Source organism: Eucyclogobius newberryi, unplaced genomic scaffold (genome assembly GCF_026437365.1).
Source record: "Eucyclogobius newberryi isolate DKJ021-1_F unplaced genomic scaffold, fEucNew1.0.hap1 SCAF_18, whole genome shotgun sequence".
NCBI lineage: Eukaryota > Metazoa > Chordata > Actinopteri > Gobiiformes > Gobiidae > Eucyclogobius > Eucyclogobius newberryi.
The window spans coordinates 8,373,740-8,389,226 of record NW_027315812.1 but is presented as its reverse complement, the minus strand read 5'-3'; the positions used below and the strand labels follow the sequence as shown (position 1 = coordinate 8,389,226).

Sequence of the window (15,487 nt, the reverse complement as noted above, 5' to 3'; positions counted from 1 at the left end):
GCGTTTCCGCTTCCATGTTGCTAAAAGGTGGTAAGAGTGGTGTAAAGTCTAACCTGCTGCCCGCTGCCCTTCTCCAGGCGGTCGATCATCTCCTCAAACTGCAGCTCGGTGATCTCCATCTTCTTCTTCAGCTTCTTCACAAACAGGTCGTCCTCGGAGTCCAGGTCGTAGTCCGGCTGCTCCGTGTCCAGACTGAAAGCTGCGAGAACACGGCCAAATGCCACCGTTACTCACACGACAATCGACCTTTTGACCATGTGAAAAGTTATTAATAAGTTAGATCCAAGTGCCGGAGCATTTGGGAAACCGTTTTATGACAGATCTGGCCATTACTTTCACAAATGTTTCAATAGTGACGTTCAGTTCACGGCGCAGACTTGAAATATGAGCTGCTTAAGAATAAAGAAAGGCATGTAGAGGTCGAAACTACACGATTAGCAGGTTTTTATTCATCAAAACATTAGCTTTGTCAGTCGCAGAGTAGACGTTACCAAAACAATGCATCATTCTGATAAAACTGACTCACGGTGCTGTTATAGTTCATCTACTCTGAGATGAAAGTGCATGGAACAAAAACTGCTTCACAATTTAGACACACACTCAAAACGCCTCACGGAATGCATCTTCGTTTTATGTATTGGTTAATGCCACAGAGCGCCTCGAGAAATATCAACTGAAGCGCAAATATTTTAAAACGCAGTCTTTGTTTTTGGGCAATTTAATGAAAAAACGACAACACAAAAACGATTAAAATTCAACTATGCGCTAAGGCTTCGGGGATGAGCGTTGTCAAATGTGCACAAACCCCGGCTCTACGAATACACTTTCATATTTACGCGTTCAAGGCCACGTTTTGAACCCTTTATTCGCTGCAGATCTATTCAAAAGTCGATGAATAAAAGTGCCGTCTCTCTCGAGGTTCCACTGAGTTTATACAACAACAACGGGGGAAAAACCCACACACTTTCCGTTATCTGGACTAAAAGAGAATTCAATAACAAAGACAAACAGACTTATCACGCCGCTTGTGAGGAAAATCGGCCTGTGGTTCGTTTTTAAAGCCTCGATAACCACAGAGAGGAGAAAGTCTGAACCGTAATCATAGAAAGTGTTTTTCAGGACAAAACTAGTCTCATGTGGTCTAATATTAGCGCTGCCAAGACGCCAAACTTCTCCTCGACAAAGACCGATTGTTCGAGCGTTTTCTGGCACGTTTTACTCCCCAGTAAGCAAGTGTTTCTAAAAATGTGGCCAGGGATGAAAAGAGAGTCTAATCTCGGGTTTAGCGGCGCTCGGCCTGAACAAACACACAGGATTTTCACTCCGTTCTGCCAATGCCGTTCTGAGCACGAGGAGAGGCTCGTTATGCAGACCACGGTTTGGGGAAATGAAACCAAACGAGACACGGACAATGAAGGAACGTCACCTGGAGAAACAGAGAAATCCAGGTGTGCAAATGTTTAAAAAAAAGAGATATTTGCCTTTTTGATTAAAGAATTTCCCATTTAGCTTGTTTTCTTAAATACATAACAAATAAAAGCTGCCACATACATCACTATCACTCAATTCCAGTTACAGAGGGATGTTTATCGTGATGATCACTATGAAAATTGTTTTAGCAGTTGGGATACAGACTTTATTCCTTAGACTTCTAGCCAGCCTTCTCCCAAACCAGACTGTATTCTTTAGACTTTACCTTATAGACTCCATTCTTCACTTCTTCTACTACTTTGGCGTTTCAAAGCCCACAAGTTCAAAGCACATTAGATCAGCAAACGATCAGAAATGTCCTTAAGTCTTTGGGCTGTAAATATTTTTTTCTCTTAATTTTTGACCATCGCTGAAGACTAAAGGATTAAGAATTTATTTTTAAAGTGAGTTTTGGCCCCAGAGCAGTCTATTCTACACATTAGTGGTTCTACTAAGATACTTCACCAACAAACTGGTGTTCAACATGATAAAGTCAATATATTGATATATTATATAGTGATATATTTTCCCAGTGCAAGTGAAAATCAACTACAAAAAAGAATATCATGTTGTACTCTTATTTGAAATATTACACGTCAAGTTCAACCATTTCAATTTCAATCTCTCTTTTGGAGGCGTTAATAGTTCATATAGACTCGTGTTTCTCTAACTTTTCACACCAAGAACCACCAAAGAAGCCTCTAAACCGGTCTAAAACAGGACTACAGTGATCCCTCTATAACACGGTTCACTTTTCGCGGTCTCGCGGATTTGCATCATGCATTGTGTTCTGCATTCTGATTGGCTAAACAGTCTCTCCACATCTTCTCTACCTGTGTGTCAATAACGTTATGGTTTAATATGTACACGTACGTAAAACCGCTTGCCAAATTGAAGTTTGCGAGGCCGGTGAGAGCAGCGCGTGAGAGCGGCGCGTGTGAGAGGCCGGTGAGAGCGGCGCGAGTGAGAGGCCGGTGAGAGCGGCGCGAGTGAGAGGCCGGTGAGAGCGGCGCGAGTGAGAGGCCGGTGAGAGCGGCGCGCGTGAGAGAGCGTGTGTGAGCTGCGGGACACGCCGGTGAGAGCGTGTGTGAGCTGCGGGACACGCCGGTGAGAGCGTGTGTGAGCTGCGGGACACGCCGGTGAGAGCGTGTGTGAGCTGCGGGACACGCCGGTGAGAGCGTGTGTGAGCTGCGGGACACGCCGGTGAGAGCGTGTGTGAGCTGCGGGACACGCCGGTGAGAGCGTGTGTGAGCTGCGGGACACGCCGGTGAGAGCGTGTGTGAGCTGCGGGACACGCCGGTGAGAGCGTGTGTGAGCTGCGGGACACGCCGGTGAGAGCGCGTGTGAACTTCAATGTTTTATGGAGTATTTCATTGTATAATAAGTATAAAAAAAAAGGTTTCTACTTTGCGGATTTCGCCTATTGCGGGTTCGTTTTGGAACGTAACCCCCGCGATAAACGAGGGTTCACTGTATTATAGAACTAAACCAGGACGAGGGCTGAGAAGGGTTAAACGTGTTGAATAAACAAAAAATTCTGAAACTATTTTAACTGCAGAGGAGCTCGGTTTGACCAACACTGCCATAGACAATCTCCCCCCGGCCCCGCCCCCCGTACCGCGTTTCCACAAAGGAGGAACTCATGAAACTGCGGAGAACAGTCGTCTTACCCGGAGATCGTCACGTTATCCCGTCGCAATACTGACCTAACCTAATACTGATGTGCAATTCTGTCATATGTGCAATTACTGTGAAATTCATGTGCAATCTATGTGCTGTCGTGACACATATTCATGTGCAATTACTGTCGGGATCACATGCAATGGTATTTATTTGTCTATGGGAGTTTTTATTTATTTATAGGAGATCTTCTACTGAAAGTGTTTTTCAGACTTCCTATAAGTGATCTGTTCTTCTGTATCTACCTCTGTATCTACCTGCGTTGCACCAATGAAATTTCCCCATGTGGGACAATAAAGGAATATCTTAAAACACAAGCTGGCTCCACATTTCATTCCGAAGCAGCTGCCAGAACCTTCTCATCCTAAAAACACCACCACCACCAGTAGAAGAGGGGCACAATCTCGAGAGCAGGGCCTGCATGACTCACGCTGTATGTGAATGAGCTGCTTTGGCATCTTGAACTCCCCGGGATACAGCGACTCGTAGTGCGGGATGTTGCACTCGGCCTCCGGCACCGGGATGACCATGTTGTCCCGCTTCTCGCCCCAGACCTGCTGCGCCGAGATGGCCCGCTGGAGGTGGTGCTCCTGGAGACACACAGAGGGGGGAACGGCGGGGTTAGATTCAGCCGATTCACCAGGAAAAGACCACATATGTCACATTGGGAGGACAGTTTCACTCTGATGGACCGGCACGGAGAAAACAATAATACTTTGTGTCGTGAGGGTTTTCAAACTCAATTTCAATACCGAGGAAGAGGTTTGACACACTGACATTGTGAGAAAATGATTTGATGTGGCCATCTTGGGCAGAAGTACTTTGACGTTTGTAGGACAAAAACAACATTGAGGCCTGTAAAAAAAAAAACACTTCCTCAGAGCAGATGGATCATTATTATGCAGAGTAAACAAAGCCCTCTGTAGCGCTGCTGTCGGGCGCTCTCCAGTGAAAGTTCATCTTCCACTCATAAAGGCTAAACGAGGGCGTTAAGGAGCGAACACAAGTCCTTTTGTCAACGTGAGTGTTTCAGCATCTGCAGAGTCTCCACAGTCTGCATTGTAGCTGCTCCGAGCGTTAGCGTCAGCTGCTCCCGCATCGGCTGCTGAGCGTTAGCCACTCCGAGCGTTAGCCACTCCGAGCGTTAGCCACTCCGAGCGTTAGCCACTCCGAGCGTTAGCCACTCCGAGCGTTAGCCACTCCGAGCGTTAGCCACTCCGAGCGTTAGCCACTCCGAGCGTTAGCCACTCCGAGCGTTAGCCACTCCGAGCGTTAGCCACTCCGAGCGTTAGCCACTCCGAGCGTTAGCCACGAGCCAGAACAGCAGTGGTGCTCGCATCTGCAGGAGTGACATTGAACATTAAAATGCAACAAATGTGGTACAATGAAACACTTTGTCTTTAAGTTAATCATTTCTCTCCACAGCTCAAATTGTAGTCTTATTCAAAAAAGGTGAAAAATAAAAACGTACACACGATAATGGAGCTCCAACAATGATAGTTCCGTCACACACTGAAAGAGTTATTAGCGGTGCCAATGCTGATGCCTCTGGAAAAAACTGGGCTGATATTTTTGTTGTTTGTTCAAAATATTCTTTCTAAAATCAGAATCAAACGAAGGGTACGATGTGTTCTAACCCACTAACTGCGCAACGTCCCTCGCACATGTGACGGGGCAACACGGAGGGCGGGCAAAGGTCAGCGCCCGGCTCGCTGACCGTCACGAGCGTCCTCTGCGGCGTGAGGGTGTGTGGTCAGTCCGTACTTCATCCATTCTAAAAACACGCAGCTCAAACACATTCAACAAAGACTCATGGAAGTAAGTGATGCTTGTCAGCAGCTTCAGCCCGTTAGTCAGACGATGCTTGTATCTGGGGAACCATCACCACAGATGGAGTCATAAAGACTTTCAGCATGAACAGTTTGAGAAGAAGTAGATGATTGACATGTGGAGGAACTGGACATTGACTCTAACTCATTCACTTGACCACTTCACATGACCATTATCCCAATACCAATATTATAAGTGTGAGAACCAATGTTCAAACTGGTTCTACATGTTTAAAAATACATTTGGGGAAAAAAAGGTTTGATAGAGATACCATTTATGTAGCACTGTGTTTAGATACAAGCTTTAATATGATTCTTTATTACAGTAAACGTAGCTTTTTAAACGTAGCCTTTTTCTTTGTGAATTTCCTGTCAGCTTTAGATTATTTATCGCTGTCATCATCGTGTTGCGCATCATGTCTGATCAAACAGTCTCTCTTCTCTCCTTAAACCATCCTACACTAAAGGTTAACTGGAGTAAACATGTATAAACTGATTGAGAAAAAACAGTCAAATGTCTGAAATAATCATTGTGTTTACCATGGGTCACGACTGAATTTGTCATATTTTGTCTAAAACTTTTCTAAAGCCTTAAAAGTCTAAATTTGTCATTTCTTTTGACTCAGGATGAGGTCTGGATTAAAGATCTGTAAGAATGCAACGGCTATTACTCAATGACGTGAATAATGTTTGATACTGGGTGGTTATATGGGTACAGCCCTAATAGTTATTCCATTTTTGTTTAAAAAAAAAAGATAGTTTGACAGTAAATTCATATTATATATAAATATGCGCTCTATCCGCTGACCAGAACATTGAGGAGCAGGTGGGAGGGAAAGTCCAGAACCAGCTCCACCCACATGTCCAGCCTTCTTGATGACATTATTCTGCCCCCCACTTTGACTTCTGAGTGCTACTGAGCCACACTTCCAACGTTCATGTGCAAAACAAAAACAATGCACTTTCTCTGAGCGGCTTGAAAACAACTGAGTGCACTGCAACTTCCTGAATACAGTAAATGGTAATTATTGTGACAAGCCTACCGGTTATTGTCTGGGTATTGATGTGTTTGGCCGCCCTAGAGCAAATAATAAAAGGTCATGTTTAACTCTAGGGGGGCGGAAGGTGTGACGCTCCAAAATACAATACACCAATCAATAAAATGTCACTACAGTTTTTTGTGGGATTTTTTGTGGTTATGGAGGAGACTATTCTACTGTAACAGAAAAATAAACTAAAACTTGTCTTAGGAATTTAAAAGGTTCAACACTTGAAAAACCAGTAGCACAAAGGAACTGCAATGGCAAAAGTAAAATCTTCAAATAAAGCACTTTTGACATCGCATACGCCAGTGCTCCCAGCTCTTCAGCGTTTTCCCGACTAGCAGTGACAATATTACTACTGCGCTCGTTACATAACTCCATTCTGGCTCTGAAACATCAGCAGAGGCTTTGTTAGGACCCTGTTAAGCTGCACATCGCTACACATCGCCCCCGAAGTCTAACAGAGGTCTAATTTGTGCGGTCGCAGCAGCAGAAGCACTTCCAACAGGCTCCTACTCACTTTAGACGCTTTAAATATACACAAGTATCTGGCAGTACTTCGGGCCTTATCTGACGTGTAAATACAAGCCGTCTACTGCTGTTACCTCTGAACCGCTCGCAAACATGTGCGGGAGTTTGAAGTGGCGGGGGCTAATTCAAAAAAGGGCACAGAACGAGCGGCCACATCCGCCGTCGGGAGTCAGTGGGGCGTGAAAGGGGCTCAGCGTGTGACCGGAGTGAACCATCTGCCCCGGGACGCTGACGACACAGCCACTTTCTCCACCAGCGATAAAGACAGCAGGGGAAATGGTTCGATGTGTGGGCCGGGGCAGAGGGTGAGGGCGAGGCCAGAGGGTGAGGGCCAGGGCAGAGGCCAAGACCGAAAGCACTAAAAAAAGACTGAAGAAGTAATGTGCCGCTTTTATTACGGCCATTACGCAACAGAAAAGTGTGCTTACTATTCATGGACTTAAAAATGGTTCAGGGCACATCTGGATTTCCATCTTTATTTCAAATTTCCCGGATTTAAGAGTGTTTTGAGGCTGTGTTTTCTGAAGCCAAAGATCTCGTTAGCAGGATTCACGAAACAAGCGCGAAAAGGGAACAAGTGTAAGGTACGCTATATTGAGAAATGTATCCACATCTCTAGATCTTTGTGCTCGGCCTGGTCAGGACCTTCTCCATGTGCTGCATGTTTTGCGTTGATGGGGGAGAAGTGAAAACTCCAAACAGGAAGTGCTCGACATCTGGGTTGAAACTGGAAAAGGTGTCGCGATTGGACTGAAGAAACGGTCCGTGTCGTTCAAATCTTGTGCAATCTTCTCATGTTAATTGCAACCAGTCCTGCATTTTAAAAAACACTCCAGATGTTTCAGACTTAACTACTTGTTCTCATGGTGAACACACGTTTGGCCAGTCTGAAAATCTGGCCAATGCAGAGTTAATGAATCTGGCACAATTTTGGTTCAAGTTTAGACACATTAAAATAATCAAAGACTTGCAAACATGGTCCAAAAAACCTGTTATTTAATCACTCTAGTCTCATTGGGTCATGTGTGTGAAGCCTGTTCGCCCAGAAAAGATCTACAAATATATTTTAAGTTATGTTTAAGTTAAGAATGTTAATGCTCCTGGATGTGTTTGGACGTGGGAAGATGATCATAAACCGATAGTGCTTCTACAGCCACATCTTTACGGCGCACTTCGTCAGGACAAGAGCGTTTAATGAAGTCGCGACCTGGCTCGACCTCTGCTGCCTCCTGTGCTCAGAGCGTTTAAATTCCCCTCTCGTCTGCGCCGCCGTCTGACACGAGGATGAACCCTGAGACGACGAGGGAAACAAACACCAGCCGGAACGCCAGGTTACGACATTGGAAAAGGTCCAACACTGCATAAGAAAGGACATTTTGAACCATGGAACTGCACTATGAGTCAGAACATGGTTTGCATTTGATTAGGGCTGCACGCTATTTTAAATTATTGCTGTATTCACCTTATTCCGCACACTTTTGCATCTTTTCCCTACAGATTGGCACTTATGTTGCTAAAATATGCCAGAAAGTGGATTGATTTGTGTAAAATGTTCAATATTCGTGCACAAACAAGTCGACGATGAACCGAGTCCCTGGGTTTAGGCGTGTCACAAGATTTACTATTGAAAGACGATACAAATCTCGATAAAGGACAGTATGGTGCACAACGTTTTATACTGATAAAGCAATATTTCTAGACAATAACGTATATTTGTATCCAAAATAAAAAAATAAAAGATCAGTGCAACTATTAAAAGAACTTTAGAGCTTTAATATTTAAAGCTGTCAGGTCTGGTTTGAAAACGTCCTTAAGCCCATGTCTGGACCTTCATGGCGTCGCTTTTATGTTATAATATAATACCAATTACTTCTATACGATAAAGAATAACGGTTGCCGTGTCAGAACATCTCCTTTCCACCTTCACGTAGAGGAAAGCTGCATCTTAAATGGCAGTTTGCGGTCGTTTCCCTGATACTGAGCCGATTCCCCCATCGAACACGAGTCGGGGGACATAAACATAAACGAGCGTAATGAATATGGTTATGGCAAACATTCTAAAGCTCTGGACCTACAGTCGCTTCTGTTTGTTTATAATCCGCCCCGTTACATTAGATTGCACTGGCCCAAAGCCACACTGCAGACAAAACTTTTTCAACTTCTCAGTGACTATATAGGTCACACCGAGGGCTACACGAGGTTTAACTCCAGCTACATACACTATTGAACATGACTATGAAGGACGACAGGTTTGGGTTATTTATTAAGCACTGTCCACATGCTAATTAAACTAATGCTGCTGTAGCTTAAAAGAAACTCAAACAAATCTACAACGATCCTTTTACTGTTGATGACACGTTCGAGCAGTTCTGAAGAAAGTCACGCCATCAAGCTGTTAAAATGAAATGTTAAGAGACAAAACCAAGACTAAATCAAGGCCAATTTGGACAGAAAAGAAAACTGCAAAATAAAAGTAATTTCAGTCAGAGGGAGGAACCGTTGTGCGATTTAGTTTGTTCATTGATATTTTCAGGTCAAATTTCAATACGTGCGACCGTAAACTCGGCCTCGATCCTGCAGCTGAAGCGAGCGCTCACCGATGCTGCACTTTACAGTACACTCTGCGCATCAACAACACGCTCGTGCCATAAAAGCAGAACACATTTGCAGAGAGCACTTCAGGGCCGCAGACGCGATTGTGAAGGACGAAATGAAAAACGCTGTATACTTCCACGGCGGCGTTTCTACCCATTAAGACGCTGAAAGGACTTCGGTAACGCGTCTCCATGGAAACTGAAGCAGGTGTTTTGAGCGCGTGTTGATTTTGCGAGGAGACAAAAAGGTGAGGGTTTTTTTTCCATCCGTGAGAAAAAAATCTGTGCAGAATGTGCTGCCTGAAGTGGGAACGTCGTGCCAGACGCTGTTGGTTGACTACAAACTCATCGGGATAAAGGTCGTTTCACGTTTAATTAAAGAGGACGCCCGTTATACAAACTTGTACTGATATTTCTGTGGAGTGTCAAGAAATCAAACAGAAGCTAAGCGTAAGATCTGCAGATTTTGGAAAATAAGAGTCATATCCCACATGTGTAGTAGTCGTGGAATATATAACATTGTGCATTTTGTTTATGGACGAGATAGAACAAAGACAGTGGTATCATTATATTTTAGAAACTTTCAGTGAGCATAATTCAACCTTTATTTGAGTTATAATGCATTAAACACAGTATTTTCCGCACTATAAGGCGCACTTAAAAGCCTTTAATTTTCTCAAAAAATGACAGTGCGCCTTATAATCCAGTATATTTGTGCCTTATATATGGATGAATTCTGGTTATGGTTTACTGACCTCAAAGCAATTTTGAGTGGTACAGGTTTTGTACCCACCTACCTACTCTATTCATTCATTCATTCGTATACATCTACATACATACATACATACATACATATACATATATATGAAAAAAAATATTTTTAAAATAGACCATTCGTTGACAGTGCGCCTTATAGTGCAGAAAATACGGGGATAATATGACTAGTCGACATAAAAAAAAAAAAAAAAAAAAAAAAAAAAAAATTGACTAAAATGACCTTGGTCTGAATATCTCATGGACTTGAAGCACGTTTTTAAGATCACGTGTACCTCAATACTGGCCACAACTACTCTGACCGCCACCATGATTTACTCGCCAATAAAATCCAGCCAGCAATCAATTAGTCTAATGAAGTTAATTTGCACGTCTGGTGATGTATTGGGAGTTTTTTTGCTTACTGGCTGTAATCTTCAGGTCACGAGTAAAAAGCCCGCTCGTCCCAGACTCTAAACCGGGACGAGGGGGGCTTTATTACTCCCTCACACCTGGGATACATACAGTCCTGAGGAAGTTGGATTGCAGATGGCGCTGCTGTACGGCCTTAACCTGTGCAGACTGCGCCAAAACGTGTGCGGATCAGCTGACGAGATTATCTTAACCGCAGTATCATAATTCCATTTTAGTCATGAAGATTAAAACGTTCAGTCAGAGTGTAGTCCAATTACGTGATCGTTAAATGCAGGTACTCGTTTGTTGCAGCCCTCATGATTATTTTAAACTTGTTTTTCCTCGTCGACAGCCTCGCCCCTTAGTGCACTTCTAATACGCTCAGCAGAATCCGTTTACAAAAGTATTCTCGATTAATCCTGCAGAGTTCATCTTTCAAAGTCCAATGTAAATGTAAAGTAGTTGTTGTCGCGGCGCAGACTCCGCCTCCGCAGCCTTCGCTCTCCTCGGGCCATTTTGGAAATTAAGACAACTCCAGCAATTTTCCTAATGGAGGAAAAGAAAGGCCTTCCCAGACTTCGGAGACCGCATTAATTCTGACGGGAGCATTACTCACCCCGAACGCTATTAGATACAGAAAACTGCAATTCATCACGCGCACATTGTACTCTAATGATTGTGACACCGTGTAGTCACTGTACAGACACCGCCGTGCCGCTGACCCTCGTGGCACTCGACGGGCGACACCGGTCGGTAATTAAAGTCGGCCTTTCAACTGAAAATGAGGGAGAAAATGTTCAGCGTCAAACTCCAATTTAGTGCAGCCGTTGTCGTTTTCCAGAAGGTAATAAAGCGAGGTTTGTGTCACTTTATTCTAGCTTAGATCACCTTTGCCATTTTGTTTCTTCACACTGCGAACTGCTGATCTTGTGGTATTGTAATAGTATAACATCACCATAGCAACCAGGTCTAATGTGCAGTTTGTCGGTCCGAATTATAATGAACTGAACTTAACGAGTACAAATCTTCAACAGCAATCACAATTAAACATTGAAACACACGTGCATCTTCATTTATATGGCAAATGTGTGAATTCATAGTGTCGTTTTGTTTGCATGTCTTAAAATGGTGTGTTCTGTATGAATGTTGTGCACTTTATGCTTTTTTGCAACTTTTTAATTAAAATATATGGTTTCTATAACACAAATGGCAATAAATGAACTGAATGCATTGTAAATAGGGTTAAAACAAGTGATTTCACTAATTGAATAATTGTTGTATGGACTTTGAGAGCCCTAAACTGTTTTATGAAATAACTTTATCCTGGTCAAATTTAGTGCAAATCGAAAAAAGCTTTCGATATCAAAACCAATCAAAAGAATAACTACTGTGCGGCTTTTATCCAGGAGCGCTGTATAGCACGAAAAGTACGGTATATTAACCCATAAGTTAAAAAAAAACTTTAGGGGAAAGTATAGATTTAACATTTTCACACAACAAATAACTGCTCTACCAAAATAAAAGTATAGGGCTGCAAACGACAATTATTTTAGTGGTCAACTAGTCGAATCATTATTTTTAACCAAATAAGTTGAAATATGGTGACTGGAGGCTTCTAGATGGAGAATATTTACAAACTATTGAAGAAAATCTGAATTTGTCTCATTACTTTGACATTTTGATGTAATAACACCACCTTCTTTGTTATAAAAGGGTATTTCCATATGCGTATTAGAGTCTATATAGTCCAAATAATGCTTTCTATGATCCAAATAGATTAAGTGCAGCCAACTGTGGACATTGGACGCTCAAAAAATAATCACCACATAAAAAATATCTAAAGCAAATAAGGTCATATCTTCAGTAAACCGGTATTTCCATTCCCAAAAATACTTCATTGTCCCCGCCGCACTATAAATAAAACCACAGCTAATATCCTGTTTGCCCGTCCCCGGCGTGTCCATGTGGTCAGCAGTAATTCCTCACGCAGCCGGACAGGATGTGGGTCAGGGGGCTAAAGCGAGCGAAGCCTGGTAGTAAAACTGTCCTCTTTATCTCCGCCGTCAGTCCCATTATGTAATGCCTGAGCGCGAGTGTGTGTACAGTGGAGGAAGAGGAGGGGGGGGCTGGTGGGGGGGACGCTTTTCGCTGACTCCTCCGGGGGCCGTCTGCTCCCGTCTTCGGAGGCGCAGAGGGACGCCGTCACTGATGATGGTGTTATTGTGATTTGGAGCTACGAGGACCAGGTGGAGCAGCGGCAGACGCAAACAAACCTGGCGACGTGACCCACAACCCGCGGCAATAAGCTGCTTAACGGGCGGAGGAAGTGGGGTAGTAGTGGCAGGGCAGGTGAACCACTTTAAGTCGAGGATAACTGTCAATTAAAGCACTAAAAAGCAATAAAGACGTCAATATGATCAGTCCTGGTGGAAGTGTATGTAGTGTAGGGCAATAAGAGCGCTGCCATTTATGAAATATTGAAATCCATCATTATACTTTAAATCAATGTATATATAAACACGTGAACGCTGTGTGAAAGGTCAATGGTGCATACGTTATTAGTTGCACGAGCTACTTTTTTTCTTCTAGATATTCAGCAAAACGTCCCAAAGTACACGCAAATGATACTATGGATTTACAATAGTCGCAATTAGCAAATGGGAAGGACTGCTGTTTAGGGCGGCAACAAGTGAATTGATTAGTTACAACTCAATCGATTCAGAGTAATAGTCAACTAATTTAGAAGTCGAATAATTTAACTGGTCGATACATGAGCTAAGAGGTTTTATGACTCAGACATGACGGACGATGCAGTAACATGTGAATAACACGGGAAATATGGGACTTTTGGATGAAAACTCTTATAATATAATAATATAACTCTAAATATATATTCACCAGGATGTCCTCGCGCTGCATCAGTTTGACTTTATCTTCATTTAATTTGGTAAATATCTACGTCAGGGGGTCGATTGTGTTCTAATTAATGCATCGGTTAATCAGAAGAACAATCACTACAGTAAACAGCAGCCCAACTGCAATCGTTAAGCAAACATTAGTAACTTTGCAAACTGTCATATGTCTTATGTAAAAATGCAGCAAACCCTAGAGTTTAGACCTACAAACATGTCCCGAAATCAATGGGATCTTTATAATAGTTCAACATTTCAGATTCAATAAAGCTCCTGGACGTGTTTGAAATGTAAACTTTGAACAACAGCATCCTGATAAATCAACTCATAATGTCAATGCTCTTCACAAAAACTGCAATTTAACTTTCCCCCAAAAACAGACAATATGCATAATTTCTTATCAAATTATCCATTCACGTCCAGTTTGTTTTTAGACTCCTGCGGCCGCCATAGTCTCTTCTATTCATGATAAACACTAGTAAAAGGCTGACAACTTAATTTCAATCACAACAACCGCTTTGTAAATGACATAAAACTTTCATTTGATGCTCCATTAATAGTTTCCCAGTGCAGTTTAAGCTCTCATTTAGCTCCACAAACATGTGTCAGGACTGAAACATGAAATATACATCGCATTTCACAATAGGAAGCAAAAAACAAGAACTGAAGTACACTTTTATCTAGAGTCTATGATAAATCTAGGTCGTCTTTGATTTGCCAAAGCTTCAAAATTCAAAACTATTCTCCAAATACAAGGCACAAACTACGTCCCGCGTCAGCTCGGGCAGGAACATGGATTTAAACTGTTTGTTCCCGGGGAAAGAGCCACATAATCGGCCCAAAGCAAACATCGTAAACGCGCCGCAGATAAGGCTTCACCGCGGGGCCTCCAGCCGCACACATGGCCGCGCTGGAGGCTGTCAACACGGCCACAGCGAGCTGTCAAAGCCGGCCGGGGCTCACGGTCTCCCCCTGGCATTTAGTCACGGAAAGTACACCACGTCCGAGCCGCTTTTACCGACAAGAAAGTCAACAAAATGGAGGCGCGTGCGGCGGGTCACGTGACTCCTTTGTGCCTCCGAGCGCAAACTGCCGCCAAACCGTCGCGCCAAACCCGCAAAACGCATCAAACACGGCTTCATCGTGACCTTATAAACGCACTCGCGGCGAAACATCGGCGCCAAAATCGCGTTTTTGTCGAGTTCCGTCGTGTGCACGGGCGAAAAAGACATGGCGGCCATTTTGCACAGGTTGCGCAGGCAAAGACAGCGGCGCCCCTCGCACCGAACACCGCGCCAAAAGCGATTGGAGGCCGGCGCGAGTCGCGGAAAACGTACCGATTCCTCCTCCTTCTCCATCCCGGTGGGCATCTGCGGCACGGCCCGGTTGATGGAGGCATACTCGTGCAGGTCCGGCAAATCCTCGCAGCGGAAAACGGGTAGAGGCTTACTAGCATCCAAAGCCCGCGCCCGAAACGACAATTTACTCATTTTGTGTGTTAAATCCGCAGCATAAATCTACTCGGTCGGCTCAGAACGACGGCGCGTCCGCTTCTAGTGCTCATGGAGGAGTCCGTGCCGTCGCGGGGAGTCTGCCGGGCGTGCTCGCGGGGGAGGCTCGGGTCCGTAGCGGCGCACAGAGCCGCGCAGGCCGGGTCTCGGTCGCTCTGTCTCGGTATGGTTTTCTCCCAGGCTCCGCTGCTCTCCCCGGTTCAACACGCCATGGCCAACATGGCGGACATTACAAACTCACGCAGCGCTGCGCTCTGCTCTCGCGGCCCGGCCCCTCGCGCGCGGCCCCAGCCATTCCCACGCAGCTCCGGGCGCATGCGCAGAGCGGGGGCCTCGAGGGGTCCAGCGGCAGGAGGAAGGAGGGAGGGGGGGGCGCGCGCGCGCGGATGCAGAGGAGAGAGTGGGATGCGGATGAACTTCGGGCTCGGGATTCGCATCTTTTAATAGGCCCGACTCGCACTGACGCACGAGGAATTATTTATACACTTTCAATCGTTCAAAAATACACGTACGAGCCCGTGTTTCTCACGCGTTCTGCACGTGAAATAGCCGAAACTACACGGCCGATTGTGACAGCTGCAATGTGTAGAAGGCGTGTTTTCCAGGGCTGTAGTAAAGAAGGACAGGCCCTTCTGATGAGTGGACTGAGGGGGACGGTGACGTGGGACTGGGAAAAGCTTTCAGAACTAATAATCGTCGTCCGGCCTGACCCGAGCTGCACTCACAAGACCGCCCCGCACGGGAGAAAAC

General features: G+C 44.5%; 1 protein-coding gene across 2 annotated transcripts in view; it reads right to left on the bottom strand.

Annotated features, from left to right (window-relative positions):
• Positions 1-15,046, bottom strand: part of LOC140364359 (enhancer of polycomb homolog 1-like) — a 43,569-nt gene extending 28,523 nt beyond the window's left edge. For both annotated transcript variants that reach the window (XM_072450454.1, XM_072450453.1), the window contains exons 1-3: positions 14,564-15,046; positions 3,581-3,740; positions 54-199 (exon numbers count right to left, since the gene is read on the bottom strand). In XM_072450454.1, the coding sequence (XP_072306555.1) occupies positions 54-199; positions 3,581-3,740; positions 14,564-14,716 (459 nt within the window). In that variant the 5' untranslated portion in view covers positions 14,717-15,046. The remainder of the gene's footprint in view (positions 1-53; positions 200-3,580; positions 3,741-14,563) is intronic.
• Positions 15,047-15,487: the final 441 nt, after the last annotated feature.